The sequence below is a fragment of the Lytechinus variegatus genome, chromosome 18 (genome assembly GCF_018143015.1).
Source record: "Lytechinus variegatus isolate NC3 chromosome 18, Lvar_3.0, whole genome shotgun sequence".
In the NCBI taxonomy this organism is placed as follows: domain Eukaryota; kingdom Metazoa; phylum Echinodermata; class Echinoidea; order Temnopleuroida; family Toxopneustidae; genus Lytechinus; species Lytechinus variegatus.
The window spans coordinates 6,576,671-6,602,965 of NC_054757.1; the positions used below are offsets into that span (position 1 = coordinate 6,576,671).

General features: G+C 35.6%; 1 protein-coding gene across 1 annotated transcript in view; it reads right to left on the reverse strand.

Annotated features, from left to right (window-relative positions):
• Positions 1–26,295, reverse strand: part of LOC121432159 — a 63,494-nt gene that overhangs the window by 32,077 nt on the left and 5,122 nt on the right. The window contains exons 2-4 of the mRNA XM_041630016.1: positions 24,701–24,808; positions 20,280–20,314; positions 18,804–18,891 (exon numbers count right to left, since the gene is read on the reverse strand). Coding sequence (XP_041485950.1) covers positions 18,804–18,891; positions 20,280–20,314; positions 24,701–24,808 — 231 coding nt within the window. The remainder of the gene's footprint in view (positions 1–18,803; positions 18,892–20,279; positions 20,315–24,700; positions 24,809–26,295) is intronic.

The following is a 26,295-nucleotide window of genomic DNA, read 5'->3' on the forward strand; positions in this document are numbered from 1 at the left end:
TCACTATCATTACTGTTCACAAAATATGTCTTTGTGTATTTCTATTACTGCTTGAAAACCTTCATTCTGTTGGGGTTCCCCTCCCCAAATCCAGCCAGACTGTAGCTCTTCCCATTTTTACTCATAAATGAATGAATGAATTTATTCATTCATTAATTTATTCATCACCCCCCCCCCATTTCTCTGTCTCTGTATCTCTCAAATCAACTGTCTATCACCCTCTCTCACACAAAAACACACGCATCCACAGTACCACTCCCCCCCCCCCTCTCTCTCTCTCCCTTCTGTGAACATTTTCATCATACCATCAGATACCATATCCATCCATCTATCTTCATAACCTCTTTCGGAACTAGGTGAAGGGGGAACAAGAGCCTCGGGTGGACTGTTTGTTTATATTTGCCAATTTGACGTCTGAAGGATCGACACGTTCCCCCCAACGAGCCTGACCGGTTTTCAGGAAGTACCGTTTCATCAGATAGCAATCCAGGGTAGCCTTTCATAAAACAATTAGTCAGTGATTTTCACTGACTAAACTGTGCTCAGCCAATCAGATGCATTGATTTCAGTAGCTTATAACAGTTGTCAGTGAAAAATCATTGACTGTTTGTATTATGATATGCTCCCCAGAATCCCTCTTCACCTCAACCCCCTTCTCCGCTGAGATTTATTTTACAATATGCTTATGACCAATATCCAAGACTGATGATAAAAAATAACACAAATATTTCCATGCAGAATTCTTTTTATAAACAAACATAAATATGATATAGAACTATATTTTCCTTTTATAATATTGCATGATAAAACCAAGACTTTGAACCTTTGAAAAGCCATATGAAATATTTCATTGGGGTGGAGAATAATTGTATTCACTATAGAAAAAACAGATCTCCCAAGTATGATTTTTCAAATAGAAACTTAATATTAATGGGCTTCTTTAATGTTTTTTTTTCAAATAAAAAAAGGTTTTTAAAAAATGGTGTATTTGGCTATTGTTTATAATGGAAATAGTAAAAAGATAATTTGGATTGTTTATTTAACTTCTGATGGGCTACAATTATCAATAATTAAATGCCTGGCAATAAGTTCACCCCCATTAATAATTATCTTCAACATCTAATAATCAAACACAAAAGGTATATGAAAACAGATATAATTTATACGATTCAATCTGTATCACTTTGTGATGAACTTTGAGCTTTATCTTAAGATGCATCTCTAACTATCATTAGTACTGAACATGAATCTATCTTGAAAAGGTTAACATGTATGTTTTCTTAATATGCTGTTGTCACACCCCTATACACATATGGTGATCTGTCACACGTTCTTGACTATCAATTGGGCCTGACAAACTACCAACCACGGAATGGGATTCGGGGTAACGGAATTGGCATTCACCTTCACATGCTCTTGAAAAATGTAAAAGATTTGGAATTGAATCGGACATTCTACCGCTGGAATGTTAGTACTGGGAGAGTTCATGTTCGGGTTCACATTACTATCTTGATCAGAACAAGATGAGGGAAAGAACAGTCATGTGCACCTGAAAAAAGACTTATATGAATATTTAAGCGGGAGTGACATCCCCCCCCAACTTTATTCTACCATTACCTTTGTGATACATGTACCTCTCTTACAGCATATACCACATACTTCATTGCTAGCTTGGCTGAAAATCTCCTAGTCATAAATATTTGTATGCATGTGTTGTTTGTATTTTGTATCTACTTATATACAGAGACGTAATGAGCCAAAAATTTGGAGGGGCTTGATATATTGTATCATGTTAAATGAGATGTTGCAAGCGAGCGAGCAAAAATTTTGACATTTTTAATACAAAAATACAAGTTTGTGATAGATTTCAACAAATATATTCAGAAAAATAATCATTCATACTTCACCCTTGCCCCTTGGTCGTGATTTTTTTTTTGGGGGGGGCAAGCCCCCACACCTGTACGCCCATGATTGTATACATATATCATAGAATATTTCAATTTCTAACTGCACATTAATGAACTCTATTCACATTTAATGAACCATATCAGGTCATCATTACTATTAACACTATGATCATTTTTTTATATGACAATTTATAAACAGGTCTCAAACTTAAAATTTTCATAGATGAAAATGACAACTAGCTTGACTTAATGTAACAGGTAAATTTTTTTAAATCTTTTTATCTCCAATATTTTCTTGAGGGAACTCTATTCTTAGAATGATTCATTATTCAAGACAATACACTCTGTATATTTGCATTACACCATTTGTGGCCAAAAGAGATGGCCAACGTCAAACCCAGAAAAAATGTTGGCACAAAATGCGAACTTTCCCCTATCTTCTCTCATCGCCACCTGACTCAGACACGGAACATGAGCCGCAGACATAACGGTACGATGCGATACCTTTCATCCCAACGACAGACTGAATTCTAGAATGTTATCAGACGGAAAAGACTCATTGGAATCCTTCAAAAAGCAGCTACGGATATTTCCGATGCCATGTTCACGGTGACTCACTCGGCTGACCACAAGATAACAACAGAAAAGGCAAATTTATGGCATCTTTAATGTTTTTTTCACAAGTTTATTGCTCCGGGAATCATTGTTTGTTGTGCATCGTGCATCCTTTCAAAGGAAGCATTCCATAATTTCAGGATGTTTAGTCAACAGATATTTCAAATGTATCGTCTGCTTTACAAGTTCTCTATGGTGATGCTTGACTGCATGAACTAATGTGATAAAAGATGATGAGAATGGAAATGATACATTTCCAAGCCTGATGAAAGGTTTCTCCTACTTTGGTCCAAGTTCAGAGTGATATTGTACAAGATTTTAGTGCACCTGAGGAAAGTGAAATGCATCAGAAATGAGAAATTTCTAAAACTAGTCTTTCTTTATAGGAAAAAATAAGGATCTGGCAAATAAATGATAATTTGCTTTATTTTCTTTGTTTATATACATGTATATGTTTATTTATTTTATGGTAACAGCTTTTTAGGAATTCAAATTCCATTCTAGAGAGGACCCTTGCATTAATTATCCAACGTACATCTGAAATCTACCTATTGTCAAGCCCTAAATTTCCTTTTTATGCTTGGCATTAGCTTTAGAAATATCTTCCATTTTTGACAAATCTTTTTATCAAACAAAATCTAAAACACCTTTCAAAACCCACTTGCTGCAATTTACACAACTCATAAGCATGATAAGTAATACCCCTTTCATAAACCCAATTACTATGAATTAGGCGGCTAATAGCAGCATAATTTGGTTGTAAAATTTGAGGAGGACAAAAGTTATCCGCATTACTCTGATGCTGCTATTATCCGCATAATAGCAGCATCGGGATAAGATTTTTAGTTTATGAACGCATTTCCAAATAATGCGGATAATTGCCATGGTGCGGTCACAAGGTCACCCTTTTCCAACACAACCGCATCGGAGGGGGCGTGTCCAGTTGTCATGGCGATTATCCTCCTTTTTCAGGACGGGCGCTCGTAAAAATAATGCGGCTTATTTTCGGAGTATATAAATGCAATTTTTATTGAATTATCCGCATTACTCTTAGGTGGCTAATTGGAGGATAGGTTTATGAAAAGGGTATAAGATAATGATAACACACAGTTTAACGGTCAATCACCATTGGGTAGGAAATTTTTGTGGAATTGCATCTATATTATACCACCATGTCTAGCTCTTTTCCACTTGTTGAAAGTTTCCAATCAAATCAAGTTTTCAAATCCTAGAATAAAAAAAATGCACCAAGTTTTCTGATTCCTATGTATTTTGTACTGGGACCAACTGCTTTTCTATTTAGCTCAATAACTCATGGAAAAATGTATGAGAGCAAAACCAATCCGAGGTAAGCTGATCTATAAAATGAGGAAATGGGGTTACATTACATATTAATAAACCTAATGACATATCATTGGCTATTCACGTTTCTCTTTATGCACGTACAGTCAATGATACAAAATGATAAAAGCAAGTACATAAAGTCTTATTAAATCTAATTTTAGGCTCAAGCTAGCAGCTAGCACAGCAAAAACCCCATCTCAGCTGGCCTAAAACTGCACTTTAAGCTCTCCTGACGTCTGCATCTGAAATCTTATATCATCATTAGTGAATTTAACCTTGTCTCTCTCCTTACATTTCTTTTACCGCAAATTTCATCATGTTGAGTCCCTAGCAACCGTCGTGTGATTCAGTGTTGTCGACTCCAAAATAGTTCTGCTCCCTGAGTTTTCTTCAATTTGGGCGCACATTTGATGACATACTTGGCCAAACTTTTGTTTGACTTCTCTGTCTGATTCTAGGCTGACTCAGGTTGTCTTCAGTTTGCTTTATTCCCTCAGAAACCTTGAGCAGAATTATTTTGATTTTCTTCATTCTTTTCTCTTTTCTTTCCCAATCGTCACTGTCAGGTGCATTCTAAGGCCCACAGTGAAGCCTAAACCTTACATCAAATCCAAACATACATGTAACAGGCAACAATTTTTTTTTCATTTTAAGGTGCTACTTATCGCAACTTCCTGTCTAATTCTACAATAATGGATAATCTGTAACATTGAGATGAATGGAGATTTTCAGGGCTCATCTTGTTTAGTTACCAGGGCTCCTTTGAGCATTCCGGGGGCTGAATCACCCCAACCCCCGTGTATTTTTCCCCCAGAAACATCAGAATTTTATAAGAATCTATCTAAATACAATAAACATTTTTTTGTAATTCAGTTCCCCATTCTTCTTTTACAAACAAATGTGGTTTTTTTTTGTTTTTCAAATAAGAAAAACTAAATAAAATATTCAGAGAGTAGTATGGAAGGCCTAAATGAAAATATAATCCAAACCTACATCAACTTTGCCAAATGCTGAAGAAAAAATGAACATCTGTAAACGGTCTTGTGATACATCACAAGGTGATGGAGAAAAACTTGTTTTATTTTCATCAACACCCATAAAATCACAAGCTTGGATCTATAATGGCTTAAAAACACTTTCCGTTCTCATTTATCGCACAGCCTTGCTATTTTTGTATTTCACGTTCCTCTGTATGCCATGATACTATCAAGAACTTCCTTCCCCCAAATCATTTCTATTGTGCAATAATTTCAACCCCTTATTTCCTTTCTATAGTGAATGAAACCTTTCTCCTGCCAATCCCTTTTTTATACTGTATTACCTTTTTATTAGTTTAGGTCCTTTAGCCTATTACATTTATCTGTATTCTTTGTTTAATCAATTGTTTTGAATGGCTTCAATATGTTTCTCTTCTTAATTCTTGTCAATTACTTTATTGTATAATATGACTCCCCAGAGAGTACATTAGTTCATTTTCAATACTCTTGAAGTATCAATTTTCCCTTTGATAAGTAAAATAAAAATATTGTAACCACACATTTACAGTTGCTGATTTCAGCTTTTGAACAATAACAAGAAGGCTATGAACAAGAGACAATTTTGTTCTAGAAATTTATTCTGGTTCTTTTTGTTTTCTTTCTTTTTTCTTCAAAATATTACTATAAAACTGTTTGTCATTAAATCCTGACTGACAACGCACATCCTGAACAAAAGAAAAACATTCATCTTGAAGTTCAATCGTGATTCTCTTGCAATCACTGTTAGCAATAGTGATGTCACACTGCCCAAGCAGATGTAGGCTATAAAAAACACAAATTTAAAAATTTTGCACCAATAATAATAATAAACCAAGGCTTATACATCAATTACAAATTCAAAACTGCTCTATGAGATCTAAAAATACAGCTCTCCAATATTACACTATGGCAAAAATAGATATGCTTTAAGATTTATTCGATATGATTCCACTAATGTACTAGACCATAGATGAGCTGGCAACTGTTCCATAATTTGAGACTATAAGAATCAAAGCAAGCTTTCCCCTTTTTTAAAAGTCTTGACATTTATTAATTGGACCAAACTATAAAGAAGTCAAATTGAATATTCCAAGTGCATTAAAGAAGTTCACCCTGAATAAAAGTTTCTTGTAAATATAGCATAAAAATATTGGTAAAGGTTAGAGGAAAATCTATTAAAGATTAAGAAAGTTCTTAGAATTTTAAGTTTTTGATTTGTGACATCATAAACGAGCAGCTACACCATATGTTATGTAATATAACATGCATGAATTTCATTTTTTTTAATGGTTCCTATGACTCATTTTTTTGTTTCTTTTTATGATAGAATATGAAATGATTTGTCTTCTGATATACAAAAGGTACAGTAAAATTAATTTTCATTTTTCTAAGAAAATGACATTTCATTGATTTTTTTACCCTTCGCTATGTAGGAATGCTGCTTGCATGTGACTTCACAAATAAAATAATCAAAATTCAAAAAACTTTTTAATTCCTTGATGGCTATTTCTCAAACCTTCGGGAAATACTATTTATTATTTTTAGTTTTTTCTGCTTGTTTACAATAAACTTTTTGTCACAGTGAACTTCCCCTTTAAAAAGAACAGCATCATGCAGAGAGCAAATTATGCTGAAATCACATACCAAAATCAGACTCAAGGGCACGCACTGAAATTGTGTACCCCCTGAAACTTTGACAATCAAAGCTTATTTTTTTGCTCATCGGATTAATTTTTCTTTATTCTTAAACAAGAAATTGACAAGAATCATTACTATGACCTAACATTTACTTGCAATTGCAATGCCCCATGAGAATTTGCGAGAATGATTCATTGGCATGAATGGCCTTTTATCTTCCTCTTCTCCAGCCTCTTGTACATTCCTGGTATTTTTTCATGTCAGTGGAAATAATCCCCTTTCATTTGATTGATTTATTTGCACATGCCATCGACTAGATTAGTAGAATCAGCCCCTTTTCCTCACCTAATTGGTAACATATATATGAAGTCGTCAAACATGTCAACTATTTTTTTTTCTCGACTTTTTAACGCTCAGTTCAAGTTTAGTTCAGTTTCAGTTCATCGCTCAATGTCCAAACTATTGACAGGAAGAGTGAGATTTTGAAGGATTTCTACATTATTATCTTTACTCTCAGTTATAATACATAAATTAATCTCCCCTATACTTTTCTAATCGGTTAATGTTATGGGGCATAAAAAGTTGAGGGGGTGCAACATGGTGTGTGAGGTCTAATTTCTTAAACCTTCTGAGCGATTGAAGCAAACGAGGAAAGATTCTGACCTTTTTAAAATGAAAATGTAATTTTATGTTGATTTCGACATAATATTCAGAACATAATAACATATATCACCCTTTTTTTCCTTTTCTTATCCCTTTTTTTTTTCATTTTTCGTCATATAATCCCCCCCCCCATCCCCACCTGTACGCAGTGAAAGAATCCTACAACTATGTAGCAGCACATGAGTATATATTTTCAGTAAAATCTTTGACATGCAGTTCAAGCTTTTAAGCAATATAATTATTCTCAAAAGATCTAACCACTTCCCTTTCATTATTCATAGTTTGGGGGCCCCTTATAAAACAAATATCATGGTATGTTAGTCAATGTTACCAGTCCCCTAAGAGGTTTTTTTAATGCACCGATGCATCCAGCTTTCCTGCCTTTGTAAATGATTAATCGTGATTTATAATTCCGTCCTGTCAGGATTAGGAAGGGAACATTGAGAACATTCATATATGGAGGACCTTATACCCCTTTCATAAACCCAATTATGCGGCTAATAGCAGCATAATTTGGTCGTAAAATCGGAGGAGGACCAGAGTTATCCGCATTATTTTTATGCTGCAATTATCCGCATAATAGCAGCATCGGGACCAAATTTTGACTTTATGAACACATTTCGAAAGTAATGCGGATAATTGCCATGGAGCGGTCACAAGGTCACCCTTTTCCAACGCAACTGCATCGGAGGGGGTGTGTGCGGTTGCCATGACGATCATCCCCCTTTTTCAGGATGGGCGCTCGTAAAAATAGTGCGGATTATTTTCGGAGTTTATGAACGCAATTTTTATTGAATTATCCACATTACTCTTAGGTGGCTAATTGGAGGATAGGAATATGAAAGGGGTATAACTATCCACTCCCCCATGACGACCATAACAGTCAGACCAGCAAAAATGACTCCGAACCGACAAAAACTATTAGGTTATTACCAATTACAGTGCCATCGGTCAGTTGGATTCAGTTTAGTTGGTACAACTGAAACATTACTTTGACAAGGAAAAGTTTTCAAATTATCAAAAATGCAAAGTCAAAGGTTCAATCCTGATATAGCACTTGTATCCTTGAGCAAGGCATTATCATAGTAAATCAAATACAGGAGTTCTTTGAGATTGGCAAGAGATGCAAAAGTTAGGGGTTTTGATCCCTTGCAACACTGAATACTCACACTCACACTTTAACTGTCAAATGTTCTAATTCGACTCTGTCCAGTCCTGTGTTGTCTTCAGTTGGTGTGTCTACTTATTTGTCTAGTAATCACGTTATCCAGTTACTATTTTATCTAAATTTCCATTTAGATTATATCCATTTATACATACTTGGTTTAAGACAACTATGGCTGCAACAGACTGCCTACAGATTTCGTTGTATAATTATGTTTACTCCAAAATGGAAGCTCTTTTTCAACAAAGTGACAATTAGCCCAGATTTGCATCTCACCCAACATAGAGGCCATATAAAAATATATTACAATGAAAGGAAAATCCTGGGAGAATGTAGTCCCTTGCTAAATTACTCATGTATATGAATTAGGTTAAAAAGATGCACCTACATTTCTGGATCCAATACCTAAACTGTATCCCCAAATGGAGCCAAAACCCCAGTGCCCCATCTCTCAATGCAGTTTCTTTGATAAATTAATTTCTTTGATAAACAACTATCAACAGTTTCCAATAAGAACAACAAGATTTAAAAACAGTCCATTGCCTTTTTTGGTAGACATACTCAACAAAAGATGAGTGTGTAGACTAAGAAAGGCAATGCAAATGGTCATCCTCACCCCATTATAAAATTATTTTTGTCATTTAAATAAGTGTCAGTCTCCCCTCCTTCAAGTCTGCCATTATCATATTACATTCACTCGTTCATCATGTTCATTGTCTTTTATGCCTTATTTAAAATGTATTTACTTTTAAATGTATAACCATTATTAATGCATTTTACTATGTATTTAATAATGTGCCAAAACCAACTTGTAAGCATGATCTTTCCAGCTTTTGCTGTTTTTTCATGTATGATTGTTAACATGTTTGATTATCAATAAAGACCATTTTTTAATTGAATTGAAATTGAATTGAAATTCTTACGTGTAAAATTAGTTCTGAACTTTGAAAAGATGTATAACTGAAAGCAATTTCAGGTCTCTAGAGGACAAAAAATACTGGATCAACCCCATTTTCATACTTTCCATCATTTTCTTCATATTTTCCTTTGGATATTTCTTTATTGGAAACATTTGAGGGGTTGGCTGCTAAAATCTCCCTGTGGCTATGAGAGGAAAAGCGCGACTCCAAGACTCCTAGAGTTCTGACGTTAAAATGTAACCATTTGGGGCCACATTCAAGCAACTCCTTCTTTGTGCACGAATGATGTTTTAAAGGTATTCTTCCATTTTGAAAAGGAATATATTAAAAAACAATATAAAAAAACGATATTGGATACTGAGAAACGTGTCGAATGAGAGATTATAACATGATTATTTGAAGTGTTTTGATATTAATAGTTCTCAGGAAATGGCATTCCATCATGCACAATTCCAATATTTGGTGCCTATTTCATAGAACGACTTAACAATTAAACTAATGATTCCAAGAAATCAATAGAAAATTGACTATTGGCCAATCAACTTGCAGGAATGAAATAGCCTGTAACATCAGCTTGTAAACTAATATTGATAAATGACAGGCTTTTGACATAACAAGCTTTATGGAATAAGGCCCAGATCTACCATTTTGATTAAGTATTAAATTTGTATTGAAAGATAGAGATAGAAAAACGTTTCATTTTCTACAAACATACAGCACTTCCATTGCTATTAATCATAAGTAATTAAACTGAGGTGTTAATGTTGAAAATATCTTATCTGTGACTGTTAGCATTGTGGCAATTTTTATAAACTGTTTACAGTACAGTACAGTACATCACAAGTTTCTGAATACCATGATTTTGCGACTTTTTCTTTCAATGCATGATCTCATTATCAATGAGAATATCACATTCAAGCAATTCATTCTTTTTCGGGGGCTACTTTCAACAACCTACTGCCTAAATCTGCAATATTTAGTGGGTGTGTTGTGGTCTCTCCTTTGAAACAGAGGGTCATGGGTTCGAAGCGTAACCATGGCGTATTTTCCTTCAGCAAGAAATTTATCCACACTGTGCTGCACTCGACCCAGGTGAGGTGAATGGTACCCGGCAGGAGTTATTCCTTGCATGCACTGAGTGCCGGTGATGGTATTTCGAGCTAAAGCTGGGTAATAATAGCAGCGCTTTGTATCCTCTGGCAAAAAGTGCTTTATAAATCCAGCTATTATCAATATCGGATAAGCTTTAACATTGCAGTGAATATTGACTTTCGGGGGCACTATTTTTATTTCCAGGGCTTTTTTTAGCACTTCAGGCGCGAAACGGACCCAAGCCCCCTGAGTCATTTCTTTTTGCATTACCTTTACAATACCTTTAATATCTTACTAATCAAAACAAGGGAGAGCACAATCAATATCATCACTTTCATAACCCTTCTTCTAATCCGTCGAGGCAACGATCTCGGAGAAGGCCAGAGCTTGGTTCACATCTGGTTTCCTCCTCCTATTAAAACCCTGATCGCGGCAGACAAAGGGCAAGAAGGGTCTCGATTATTATCCAATTTGCGGCCCAGCCAAGGAGATATCACTGCCAGCATTAAAACACGGGGATGATTCACCTAGGATAACACTCACACATGCGGACAATTAGGCAGAAAAAAAACGATTGGAAGAAAGATAAGATGGCGAGGAGAAAGACGAAAGACAAAGTTTAGACGGACAAAAAAATTGCTGATCATGATTTGTCGGATTGGGAGTAGAAGTTGATTCTCAACAAAGTGACCCTTTCCTCCAAATACTTGCACAGAGGGGAGAGTTTCATGAAACGATTGGTCAGTCAATTTTGCTGACTACTTTGTTCTGAGCGAATCAGATGTAAGGATTTCAGTAGCTTATAACAGTTGTCAGGGAAAATCCCTCAATATCTTTTCATGAAATGCTCCCCTGGGCTTTGAAGAATACTCAAAGAAATAGGTGCTTTGTCTGAATGTCCCTATGTCACACTTTTCCCTAAGCAGTTGCATTGGTTTGGGGGGACATTTCATTTAACAATTAGTCAGTGATTTTTCAATGTCTGAATGTTATAAGCTACTAAAATCCTTGCATCTGATTGGCTCACGGCAATTTTGTTAGAGAAAAATCAATGACAATTCGCGTCATGAAACATTCTCCTGGGCACTGACCTCACCTGTAGTCAATTATTGCACCAATAGTCTGATGCCATTCTGTTTTGTCAACTCCTCTGAACTTTTAACAGGTGCAACTAAAACATGTGAATGGTGACAAAAGTAATTAAACATATTCATATCAGATGTTCTTAAGGTTATATTTTCATTTTTGCTAAAGAATTGTTTAGGATTTTCTTAATTTTTGTTTCCCCTTTTTGACTGTGCATATCTGACTACCAACAACTTATTTGTCAAACCATTACTATTTTTTGGGTTATTGGGGGCTGTCTAACTCATCACTCCCAATGGCCCTTTAATGTAATTTTACATTATTCATCTTGGATGCCATCGATGTGGCAACTCATCAAGCTGTTAATACATTCCATTCCATTATATATATTTTTTACAACCTCATTCAGATTAAATACAATCATACACTTATCGCTCTTTTAATAATCATTATTTATATAGCACTTTTTACAATTTTTTTAAATGCTTCATACTATTACCCTGGTGTTTGCACAGCAACGCTGATCAGGTTGTTGGGCATTCAAACAATTCCTTTCATTTATCAATTTACTACACCAGGGTGGAGAGTGGCAAATGTAAATAAATGATTTGCCAAAGGACAAGGACAAGAGCGTTTCTGGGATTCAAACCATAGACCTTGTGGTTCAAAGTCCAGAGACTTATCCATTGAGCCACAGTACCCAACTTCAAAATAATTTTCATCCATCGAAAACATTATCAAGCTAATTGATGTCAAAGTGGAATTTCAACAAAATCTTGTTAAATTTAAACTTAATCACATTTCACCAATCCTCTAAGAACCTTATCATTCTTTTACACCTTTCTACAAAAATGATGTCAATTTTCATTTTATTATCATAAAAGTAACATCAACAGGCTGCAGGTTTGGAGCCTCCTCCTGCTCCTCAAGAAAACTCCCCAAGATGACTCAGTGATATCATCTATTAGGTGAGGCCCATTTCTTGTTTTCTTCGGTGATTGATCATGTTGTCTGCCGTAGGTGGGTTCTCTCTCTCTGTGACAAGGCTAATTACATGGGATGAATGCATAAGGGGTGTGGTTCCTCATTTTCCGATGTGCAGGTGTAAAGAGATCTACAGGTGGCTTATAGGTAGATTGTCTACGTCTTTCCAACTGTCTGTCTGTCTGTCTGTTTGTTTTCTCGTCTGTCTGTCACAAGTAAGTATGTCTATCTGTATGTAGGTATGCTAGTCTTTTTTTTTATTTTTTTGTTCCTAAAATGCAGGTAAGAGGTAAGTTTTCTCTGAGTATATGGAGGGAATAGCATACCTATGCAAGTCACAACCCATGTAAGGGACGTATCCCTGCCCCCCCCCCTGACGAAGTTGAAGACCTTGTGTGATTGTGTTATTTTTTATTTGACAGGGCTAATTACATGGGATGAATGCATAAGGGGTGTGGTTGCTCATTTTCCGATGTGCAGGTGTAAAGAGATCTACAGGTGGCATATAAGTAGACTGTCTACGTCTTTCCAACTGTCTGTCTGTCTGTGTAACTGTATGTTTTCTCGTCTGTCACAAGTATGTCTATCTGTATGTTTGTTTGCTAGTCTTTTTTTTTTTTTTTTTGTTCCTAAAATGCAGGTAAGTTTTCTCTCTCTAATACCCCTTTCATATTGCGCTTTTCACCGGCGAAGTTCGCCAGCGAAGGGGAAAGTGTCCTGTATGAAAGGTACACAGGAGAACTTCACCGGCGAAGTTCGCCGGTGAAACAGCCAGTATGAAAGGAAACCTGAGAACTTCTCCTCTTTAATGACGTCAGAGGTCAAATTTTTTTTCTCTCCCAAAGACCCCTGTACCGAGATTCCGCGCGATAAGTTGCAAGCTCAGCTGAATGCTATGGCCAAGTATATACCCTCGAAAATATTTTTTTTTACTAACAATATTTATTTAAAAGCACTTTTTACATGTATAAAATGCGCTAAAATATAAAAACAAGGTGATATTGTTTGTTTTTCTTGTAATACTTCCAAAATATGTTGTAATTATTTTTTTGATACCTTTTTGTAAAAGGTAAGAAGTAATGTTTACAATTTTCTTTCGTTTTGTTCTGCAATCGCCCGTTGACTTTCGCCGGGGAAGAAATGTCAGTGCGAAAGGGTACATTTTTTTCTTCGCCGGTGAAGTGAGGAATGCGAGGCGGAGAAGTTCACCGGCGAAGTTCGCCGGTGAAAAATGAAAAGGGCAATATGAAAGGGGTATAAGTGTGTGGATTGTGGAGGGAATACACTAGCGTACCTATGGGGGGGGCAGACTGCCCCCTGACGAGTCACAACCCATGCAAGGGACGTATCCCTGCCCCCCTGACGAAGTTGAAGACCTTTTTTTTTGCTTGTCAATTTTATTTCTGGTGCAAAATTTCTTCCTTTATATCCTGTTGAGGACCTTTTTTTTGCTTGACAAATTTTTGAGCGGACGATTCCCCCCCCCTGTGGAAAATCCTCGGTACGCTACTGAGGGAATATATCAATGGTTCCTCATGCATGTCCTGATGCACAGTTGCAATCAGATCTGCAGGTAGCACAGATGAAAAATGAAGGTTAGATGTCCGTACTTTTCCATCAGTCTGTTTGTATGTCTTTCTATTCATGTATCAATCTGGATGTTTGTCTATCGGTCAATTAGTTTGGATATCTTTCTGTACAGTTGTCTTTCTTTTCTCCGAAGACAAATGTGTTTGGGTTGGTTTTTTTTAATTCAATTTGACAGGGCTAATTACATGGAGTGAAAACCAAAATGGTGCATGTGGTACCTTAATTCATTTCTAATGCTGGTGTAAACAGGTCTACAGCTACCTCAAAGATTGGCTATGCTCTGTAAGTCTGTCCGTCTTGCTGTCTGTGTAACTGTGCACCTGTTCATCTTTCCATCTACATCCCTGATGATATTTCTAAATGTCTGTATATCTATCTATCTATTAATCTATCTATCTATCTATCTATCTATCTGTCTGTCTGTCTGTCTGTCTGTCTGTCTGTCTGTCTGTCTACCAGTCTTGGCTGTCTTTCCAGTTGATTATTAGGTGGTTTCAAACCGCCTCGATCATAAGAATCCCCGTTAAATTACGAGAACTTTTTAAGCCTAAAAATACCCATTAATTATTCCTGCATTAACACCGCCCCACAACATACCCTTCGGGATAAGTTTCTGAAGTTACGAGCATGCGCAGTATGGTCTGATATGCAGGCAAGGCGCGAGATTCAAAATCACGAGCTCAGCAGCCACCCACGGCGCCCGCGCCCAACTATACACGCTGGGCTAAAAGTTCCTGTAAATTGCTTTCACATTGCCAAAATACCTGCAACCTTGGAAAACTCCCTACTAAAGTTCTCGTAATTTTGACAAGTACCTACTATTTGGTGGGTATTTTCTTTCGGGGAGATTACGCATAATTTGCTTTCACATTACCAATATTACCTGGTATTTTCTGATTGGGGTAAATTTCCCGATCAGAAAATACCTGGAACTGACGAACTTCGAGGCGGTCTGAAACCACCTATAGTCTATATGTCTGTCCTTTGAGTGACTATTTCTTTCCTTCTCTCCCCCCCTATTCTTATCTTGGCATGGAGTCTGCAGACCACAGTACCCTGAAACTGGGCTGCAGCAAAAGTGATAATTATTCTTGGGCAACTAATCAAGTCCCCATTAAATAAAAAAGGACCAACCATAACTGCCTCATAAGACTAAGCTGAAACAGTATATGTTCCCGATCTATGTTCAAGTGCAAAAAGGAGTTTTCAGATGTGCGTCATTGATTGCACGAGAGATGATTTCTATCATATGTCAATCATAACTGGACCACAAGGGTCGTGTGGTCCAGTGGTTAGATCATTGGACGCATAATCGCAAGGTTGTGAGTTCGAATCCCAACTCTGCCATTGTCTCCACTTTGATAAAAAGGCCCAAGAGTGATATCTGTCGTGTATTACATCAGCCACTATGACTGATTAACCTAGACGTAAAATGTTTCCAAGGTAAATTGGTTATATACCAGCTTGGCGTTTACCAGCAAAATGCTGTCCTACCGAAACAGAAACAAACAAGGTGCAGGTTGAGAGATATTCCCTCATATGACCAGAGCTAATTAGAGGTGCGTGGCCTAAATTAAAAACTGCGGACATAAATTCTTCTTCAACTATACAACAATAACCACTAGATGGCACTATACCACTTTTTTCTTACTTACAAGTTTAAGGTAGTCCCCTCAAAACCACAGACTTAAAGGGGAAGTTCACCCTGAAGAAAACTTTGTTGTAAAAATAGCAGAAAAAATAGTAAAAAATATTGGTGAAGGTTTGAGGAAAATCCGTTAAAGAGTAAGAAAGTTATTAGAGTTCAAAATTTTGGATTTGTGACGTCATAAACGAGCAGCTGCCCCATGTGTTATGTAATATAAAATGTATGAATTTCAAATTTTGTATGGTTCCTGATGACTTAATTTTGTTTTCTTTTCATGATCGGGTGTGAAATGATTTGTCTATTGATATACAAAAGTTACAGTGAAAACCATTTTCAATTTTCTGAGGAAATGACATTTCATTGATTTATTACCATTCGCTATGTAGGAATGCTGCTCGCATATGACGTCACAAATCGAATAATTGAAATTCTAATAACTTTTTAATTATTTGATGAATTTTTCTCAAACCTTCGGCAATATTTTTTATTATTTTTTCTGCTATTTTTACAAAAAACTTGTTGTCAGGGTGAACTTCCCCTTTAATATGACATTGGAATACCTGTCTTATGCTGAAAGTTGTTTTGTTCACAGTAGCCATCACAAGATGGCACTATACAAGAAAATTTTTTCAGCAATGTTGAGTGGGTAGGGGTGCTTTGCAATCGGTCTTATCCATGCAAATGTATCCCAGAAGTTTGTGAATCCTATTCCTATTTGCTAGACTACATTTGAAATGTTGCTGATAAAGAGGGGAAAAAAGTCTTCTGGAAAAAAGCAAAGGGTGGAAGGATTATAAGACCAAATACATTTAAAGATCCCTTAAGAATCTTATTCTAACTTTCTATAAATCAATAAATAAATTCATTTACATAATTGATTTATTTGTTTAATTTTTTTTCTTGTTCATTATTTGTTTCATCAGTTTGTTTTTATCAAGTATGTTCATATCATTTCATAGGTAAGAGAAAAGAAGTTTGGGTAATTCAGAGATGTTTGATTAGTAAAATGGTAATGTAAATTATCCTAGACAATCTCCCTCCCCAGAAACAATAACTGCAAATCACAGACCACAAAACCTGAATATTCAACTTCAAAGAAAAAATCTTCAACAAACTTAAATTTTTACAGACATCTTGATGACTTTGCAATTATATGTATAGGCATCAAGGTTAAATGTCCCATATAAAAATGTACAATGTGCACACACCCTTTCTTCTACTAAACCAAAGAGGGCAGTATAACCCCATCGACTTTGGACTACATGCAGTTTCTCGCCGCAGGGGTCTAGCGTATGGTCTGGTCCATTTAGGAAGGAAATAATTGGAGCTTGATATGCCGAGGTTCCTTTTACCTTGCTGCTCAATTTAAGAGAGACATCAACATTTTGTTTTTCATCCCGACGGAATACAGAGAGGCAGAAGTAAAAATCAACTCGAAAGGTTAATAATCTGCGGTTAGAATTAAATTCTATTTTATCTCAAGGCCTTCCAAGGCTTGGGACCGCCAATCACTGTTATCGTTGTTAGATTAACTTCTCCACTTTTTTTTAAGGATGAACTTATGGGAAGCCAAAAAAGTAATCATTTTGTTTACAATGTCCTTTCCTTACATTTACCAGAAACTCCTTGCATTTACTATGTTCTATTTTCACACTTTAATGGTGAACAAAATTTACTTTTTATCCCTATAGTAATTTTATGAATGATTTGTGTGCCAAATAAGCAGATGAAAAGATCCTGGTCTATGTAATGATTTTTTTTGTATTTGGCTATCCATAGTTACACCAGGGGCCTGTACCACAGAGCTTAGCAATGATCATAGAACACTCGTCTACGATTGATCGCATAGACTACAATGTACAATCAATTGTAAAAATCAAGTGTTAGATTAGTCACTAACCTTTGTGTTACAGGACCTAGAACTGTCGACCAGTCTCGAGCAAACCCAAATTTAAAATACAGGTTTCAGACTCTCCCTATATTTTTTTCATCTCTCTCCTTCGTTCACATTCAATTTTAATTTCCTATATTTTTCACTTTACTTCTTATCCTAGGTGAACTGGCATCCGATGCTCCTACAGAAACATTTCCTATATAAATATTTCTCTGAATTACTGCAGAATAACTTTTATTCAAGATAAGATCATTTAATGCAATACAATGGTTGAAGGGGCCAATTCTGATTGCAATACATGTATTTTTGACATGAAAATACAGCCATCAAGCATTATTCTTGCACTATAAGCTTCAATCTTAACATTGTATGTCATGATTCTGCATTGAGCTGCAACTCATGTGGTATGCTACAAGTTAAAGGAGAATAAAACCATTGGAACAAGATAGCTTGAGTGAAAACAGAAAAATCAAAGAAACAGATCAACAAAAGTTTGAGAAAAAGCGGACAAATAATAAGAAAGTTATGAGTATTTGAATATTGCGATCACTAATGCTATGGAGATAGCAAATTGGCAATGCGACAAAGATGTGTGATGTCACTTGTGAACAACTCTCCCATTACTTTAGTATATATTTCACTTGAATTGCCTCTTTTATCACATCTATCCATAGATCATATGTTCTTTCTACATGAGGGCATGTAATACATAGTTTTGAAGAATACATCATGGATAAAGAGTTTGTATCATCATAAGAAAAAGCAAAAAGAGACATTTTGAGGGTATTTTATAGTCCACCAATGGGAAAGTTGTTCATCAGTGACATCACACATCCTTGTCGCATTGCCAATGGGAGGATCTCCATAGCATTAGTGATTGCAATATTCAAATGCTCATAACTTTCTCATTATTTGTCCGATTTTTCTCAAACTTTCTTTATTCTTATTCTTTGATTTTTCTGTTTCTACACAAGCCTATTTGTTCCAAAGGTTTCATTCCCCTTTAACAACACGCATATTTATGAAAACTTAATATGCATGACAAGTGAAACAGATAACAATCCAATTCCTTGTGATGTACATTAACTTTATACCTATTCCTACAGGGGCTATTATACCCATTTGAATTAAACCCATCAAAAAAAATTCAGAAAGGAAATGAGAAGCATTGAGCACTCTTAAATACCAAAATTTCCATTTTTATTATCACAATTACCATTAAGCTCTACCATAGAACCTACCTTAGCTCCCCTGTGATATCTCTTGTACATTCCCAATGCTGCATCTCGGAATTCTCTCTCAAGCACATCATGCTGTAATTGAAGGCGTCTGTGAAGTACAAAATAGTCAGGAAAAAATCTACTTTATTCTGTTAAAAATATCCAATGTCTAAAAAGATAATTGAAAAGAAAACTGTAAATAAAATTTGTCTTCAAAGCTATAATATCCTGTCTATTTCATGAAGTTAGTTGAAAAGGAAGTCTAATGACAATAAAAATAATAATAGTACAGTTCTTAATAGACACATATCACCTAAAGGTTTTTATGCGTGAGGAAGGCAAGAAATATGGTTAGAATCGTAAAACTAAAAATCAAACATTAAATATACATTATAAACATCAAAGAATATTCAAACATAGATTAAACCTAATACTAATAGTTAAATATTCTGAAACTTAGAGGTAAGGTACTCTGAATTGCTCAAGCTGGGTAATATTTCGTAAAGTCGGTGGGAGAGAATTCCATTGCGCTGGTGCAACTTTCTGGAAAGCCTGATCCCCATATGATTTGGTCTTGACAGTAATTTCAAAGAGAAGATTTTGTGAGCCAGAACGGAGATTACGCTTGGGTTTATGAATTTGGACAAGTTCTTGAAGATAAGCAGGGGCAATACCATGAATACATTTGAATGTTAATATGACAAGTTTATAATTGATCCTTAATCGAAAGATTAGCCAGTGAAGGTCAGATAAGGTATCAAGCAAGTTTTGATTAAATGGATACTTAACATCAGTAAAATAAAAAATTGTGTTTCTGCAATTTCCAGATTTTTTGGGGGGTCATTTATCTTGATTTCTGTTTTACATTCAAAACCTATGTGCTATCACTCTTCAACTGTGTCCAGACGCAGTTTAAACAGAGGCGCTTGATGGTTCAAATTACCTTAAATGTTTATATTAATTTTAATTTCTCCTATTCAAGCATTTATCATATTAGTAACATATTCATATATAAATGAACTCATATCATATTCGTAGGACTTACACTCCTAGTTACTCCTAGTTACAGTTAAATTTTGAATTTTTAGAAGCCACAATCAAATTACTGCAGTAATAAAATATATGCAAAGCACTTTGAGACATTGTCCTGTTGGGATATTTATAATAATATAGGGTATTTATATTGCGCATATATCCACCTTGCTAGGTGCTCAAGGCGCTCCTATATTACCTCGGCTAAGCTAGTCTACCGATTCCGGTGCGCACAGCTTTTTGAGGAATTACTTCATACCGGTACCCATTTACCTCACCTGGGCTGAGTGCAGCACAATGTGGGTGAATTTCTCACTAAAGGAAAACATGCCATGGCTTGGAATCGAATCCAGGTCCTTCAGATTTAAAGACGACAGTCTTAACCCCTAGACCACAACGCCCCCACATGTGTGCTTAGATATAAGTAGGATATTATTATCATTATTATATAGCTTCTGTACTTACGCAAGATAAGCTTTCCGTCTTTCAAAGTCTCTTTGCTGTAGTTAACAAGAAAGATAGAAGCAAATGTTAATTCAATATCATTAAATCTTTCATTAAATCTCTCTCTCTATCTCCTTATCTCCATATTTCTTTCTCTCTATCTCTCTCTCTTAATCCACTGTTACACTGTATTCAAACTGTTGTGTGTCTGTTATATGACAAAATTTTCTTGACCAAGGGCTATATGCCTGAAATATTAAAATCTATTCTCTCAACTATAACACTCATTTGTGTCATTTCAACTTGATTATAAGTCCTTTTTTATCTTTTTATTTATCTCCTTCCTAAATCTATCCTTTCTTTGCTGAGTTGGCAAATCATTGATAATGGATTACATTTAATACGTCAAGCGAAAATAAAATGGCTGCAGAATAATGATGAAAATTTATGAAAATTCAAATTTTACGAGCATGCAATATATGTTTATTTTCATATTGGTGATCTGGGCTCGGTAACACAAAGATTAGCGATCAATCGCTAAATGAACTGACCAATCAAGATCAATGTTACAGGCGCATTTGGTTTAAAACACTGACCGGGGACCAATCAGTGCACATGGTTCTTTATATATGCAATCCATTGCAAAACCTTTGTGTTACAGAGCCCTGATCCATGTCATGTCAAACAGCTACCTATATCCTCAACAGAATAAGCAGATGATGCAATTTTAATTACACCATGTATTATCAATGTGCTATTAGTTAATTACATAACTAATTAACACTTTCCAATTAAGATCACTGTCAATAAAATGTTAAAATCAACACACACATTCACACAGGAATTGTAGTTTACCATTTCCAGGGTGTTTCTCACCTTAAATCTGATTTAATTTTGATCTGGTTTAAGGCATTTTAGGGAAATAACATTTGTAGCTTTTTGGCTTTTCCAATATTTTTCTACTAAATTGTATAATTTCACGTATATCTAATTGTTTACTATGTCATTAATTCAATTCTTAAGCTTTTATTGTTTGAATGAATTTATTATGTATAATGTTTTATCATTAGGCACAACATGTTCACGCAGTATTTATGAATAGTTAACGCATTGTCACGTCATTCATTTCATTATCATTCATTGGAGCATAAAATCAAACTTCATGAACTGCTGTTCATTATAATATGGCCAAACTGCCCATATGTACATGCCTTCTAGGCCAGCAATTGTGATACTTGCATTAAGTATGCGTAACCTATTCGTGAGCTCCTCGTGAACTAGTCGTAAACTAGTTGTGAATAGTTGTAAATTGCGTGCCACTTGCGCCATGGCATGACTTGGCCCCATGGGGTTTTACGAATAGTTCACGCCAGAAATTCCTTGTGCCACTATTTTAGAAAGTTTAAAATTTTGGCACGACACTTCAAGCATTGTTCCGCACTGGCCCGCACACTTAACATGGGACGATGTGGCATGATTCAATGCGTGAACTTGTCATAGTCATGACGAACATGAACATTTTCCATGAGAATTTTATAAACCTTCTGCCTTAAAACATAAGCAAAACACATCTCTAGTTTATCAACTGTAGGGATGACAGTTGGGATTGATCAGAGGGCCTGAAAATCACCTAGAATACAATATTTTGTACACAAAAATGCTAAAACTATGGCCTGAAAATAAATTGCCAGAGCCTGAATTCAGGCTTTTGCCTGAAAAGTGGCATCCCTGCAATTGATTAATTTCTATTTAGTAAATGGCCCTGTCAATGATAAAAGTTGATCTCAGTCAAAGATAGCGAGCCTGCATTTATAATGTGAACATGGCTTGTTCTTGGGAGCACATGATCAATGAAGAAGGATAGGTTACCTCTGCAAACCCTAGGGTAAATGGTTACTCAGTAACCAAATGTTTGGTAGGATGGATGACATGAAGTTGTCAAAACAGAGAGGAAGGTGCTGGTCATCTTCCAGCTGGAAAAAAGGTAATGTTCTTGTCTTTCATATCTCATGAGATCTGATGAACTGAATTGATTTCAAATCCTCCAAATAGACAAATATTGTATTCCAATCTTATATGTCATATCACTACAGTATATTATCACTCTGTAACCATGGGAACCAAATGTTTGGTAGGGTGCATGACATAAAGTTGTCAAAATAGAAAGGCACTAGTCTTAAAGGTGCAAAAAATTAATATTTGAATTTGATACTGATTTCACACTCTTCATTATGTGAATCAAGATCAGCTGTGGTCATCGACTACTTAATAGGATTATAACATGAATCCTAAAGATCTAAATCTTTTATCTTAAGATCTATTTTTTTTAGTTTAAATCTAATTCTTTAAATGATTAAATATAACTCTATTAAGGTTTAAATGTAAATCCTGTGTTTGGCTAGTGCTCTTCACTATCCACATCAGGGCCCTGTCTTACAAAGAGTTAAGATTGATTCAATCAATTGTAACTTTATGGAAATCCATCAGTGTCATATTTTTTTCTACAGGAAATGTGCAAAATGTCCTTTGTAAACAAAGGAGAACACACTGAACTGTCAAGAAGTCAATGAAATTATAGATATGCATTCATATCTAGAAAAAAAATTGAGCAAACATCCATTTTATATGTTGACTTTGCTTTCTTTCCATAGTTACGATTGATCAGATCAATCGCAAGTCTTTGTAAAGACGTGCCCCTGATTTGGGACCTGTTGAATAAAAGTTACTATTATGGCAACTTTGCCATCCAATGGTAACTACCATGGTAACAATGATCAACAGCCAATCAGAATCAAGGATCTCATGCAAGTTACCATTACATGGCAAACTTACCATAATGCAACGGGTCCTGGACTTAACTGGAATAAATCAAGAAGAATATATCCTATGACAAAAGGTGGTGCCAAATTTTTATTTTAAAAAATCCATATTTTTTTATTGTTCAAAATAGACACCAGAAATGAAATACCCCGAAAATTTGTTTTGCCCAATTGATCGTGGGCCCGGCAGCCGCTGTGCAGCGCCAGATTGACAAGGCTCTATCCCTTTAATTGTTGAATGCCAGACAGGGTAGCAGCAACTCCCATCTTTTAACGTCTTTTGGTCTGACGCAGCCGGGGTTTGAACCCCCGACCTTCCGGTTGTAAGACAAACGCTCTACCAACTGAGCCAACACACCGGTTGAAAGTATTAATTTGAACTTCTTGGATCTTTAAATTTTGTACTTCAATAAACCTGAAAAAACCTAGAGGTTACCCTGGCAGACTTTTAAGAGTATTATTTTCCAGCCTCCTTCCTTTCCTTTGACTAGGGTCTGATAACACAGTTCCCAAGGATAAGACACTGTGACTCAACAGAATGAAGCCAGAAAGAAACCAAAAATATTTTCTTCAGGCACCAAGATTTTTTTCACATACACGTGCATCATACAGATCCCATGAACTTAAATATCGTCCCCACACTTTATGGACTTTTAAACCATGTTTGAATTAAAAAAAGAAATCATAGGATCAAAATGAAATTTAGTATTTGGAATGATATCACATTTTTGGTAATATCACTGCTTATTAGTTACTTGCATAGTGAATACATGCACTTTATTAATAACCAAATTTCCATCAAAGGAGAATGAAATGCTCGAAACCAATGAAAGTTATACAAACAAAAGAAAAATCAGATAAATGAATTAGTCAATGTCTGAGAACATTATGAGTTAACTTTTTATTGTTTGTCCAATTCAGGTCACACTTTCATTGATCTTATTGTTTAATTTTCTGCATTCACATAGACTTGCTCTGTGGGTTTTACTCTGCTTTAAAGGGGAATGAAACCTTTGGAACAAATAGGCTTGTGTAGAAACATAAAAATCAAAGAATAAGAATAAAGAAAGTTTGAGAAAAATCAGACAAATAGTGAGAAAGTTATGAGCATTTGAATATTGTAATCATTGTAATCACTAATGCTATGGAGATCCTCACATTGGCAATGCGACAAGGATGTGTGATGTCACTGATGAACAACTTTCCCCTTTGGTGGACTATAAAATACCTCAAAATGTCTCTTTTTGCTTTTTCTTATGATGATACAAACTCTTTATCCATGATGTATTCTTAAAAAATATCTATTACATGCCCTCATGTAGACAGAACACATGATTTATGGATAGATGTGATAAAAGAGGCAATTCTAGTGAAATATATACTAAAGTAATGACGAGAGTTGTTAACAAGTGACATCACACATCTTTGTCGCATTGCCAATTTACTATCTCCATAGCATTAGTGATCGCAATATTCAAATGCTCATAACTTTCTCATTATTTGTCCGATTTTTCTCAAACGTTTGTTGATCTGTTTCTTTGATTTTTCTGTTTTCATACAAGCTATCTTGTTCCAATGGTTTCATTCTCCTTTAAGTTTAATTCAAATTACTGGAGAACCAACCTTCCGTGCATCTTGATATTCTTGGACGACATCAGGTTGTTTGGATCTCAGCTCTTTAGACAGGACCTGTAATCTTCTCTTCTCGGCATCTAAGAGACGACTCGTCACCTGTGGATATGAGAAATAAGAATGAAAAGAAACTATCGATCTTCATTTGAATTTTATACTCTAAATTCCAAAGATTTGAAATAAATACAGATCGGCAGTGAATTGTGCCTAGCCTACTAATAGATTTAAACCTTGCGGATTCAAATATGAAGCTAAAAGATTTGAATTTAAATCTTTTGAGATTTAAAAGTTAATTCTTAAGATTGAAAATAATTCAACTATTCAGCTGGTCACTATTCACAGCTGATATGGATTTATTTCAAATTCTGGCATTACGTCAAACTTCCCTTTGAAACAATACCGCAGTTCGGTTTGCAAACTGCGCTGTTGTACCCCATTTTCCATTTGGATCTCCTAAAACTCATTTCCAAGCCCTTATCAACCGCGCTTGGCCAAGTAATCCAGGGCCGGGGTAATCCCCCTGTCTCAATTTCACCCCCACAGGCCAGTATATGAGCGTTGATCAAAGGACGAAAAGATAAACACCAGCTGCACTATTACGTAAGACTTCTCTGCCTGTAGTAGGACCTTCAGAATGAAATTATTGTATTCCATATTTAATCACGTTTTCAAAGGCATATTATATTTAATCACGTTTTCAAAGGCATATTGTATTCAGTAACCCAATGTTGGTCCATTTTCAATTTCGAACGAAGAAAATCGACCTCGGATAAGGAAAGTAAGCGAATAAAAATGACGGCATGCTTACAGGGACTGCACTCAGCGCTGCGCATGCATCCCATCGTGTGTGGCCCCCTGCTGTGACTGTATATGCCGGGCTGTTGTTTTATCTTTGGACCAACGTCAAGAAACAGGTGTTTTGATACTTGAATTGCTTTCTTGAGGCAGTTACGGCTGGAGAAGAGAATTGATGAGAGGGGGAACTGGGGTATAGTGTTCTCAAATGGAAGTTTTTCGTCTTGGAAATCTAGAGTGTATAATATCATTTTAACTTTTTTGGTTGTAACCCTTTAGTTATTGAAATATCTAATTTTCTATGCTTGATACAAGATGACCAAAGTCTAACTGTTCATGTCATACAGCATGATTAGGCGTACCATGGACCTGAAATACATGATAACAGGTGAATTTACAAATTATGAGAAAAAAAATGTGATGGCAGATCCAGTGTACATGACAATTGTTATAAAGATCCACGCTACCACGTTCATCCCAAACAAGAAGTTTATTTGAATAAAAAGAGAAAAAAAACAAGTACGACACTGAAACATTTATAAAAATCAGATAATTTAGATTGGCTTACTTTTAGTTAAATGAAAAAAAAAATATTTTGGGGTGGACTTGGCTAAAAAACTCAAATAAGAGCAAGGGGCTAAAGCCAACTCAGAACCCCCAGTACCCCTCCTGGATATCTTGTCAATAGTTTTCTGACACATGTATTGACAGTTGATTCATCTCAATTTTGTAAATATATCAAGTATCCCACAGTACACTACAATAGCAGCAGGAATTGATCAATTCACACC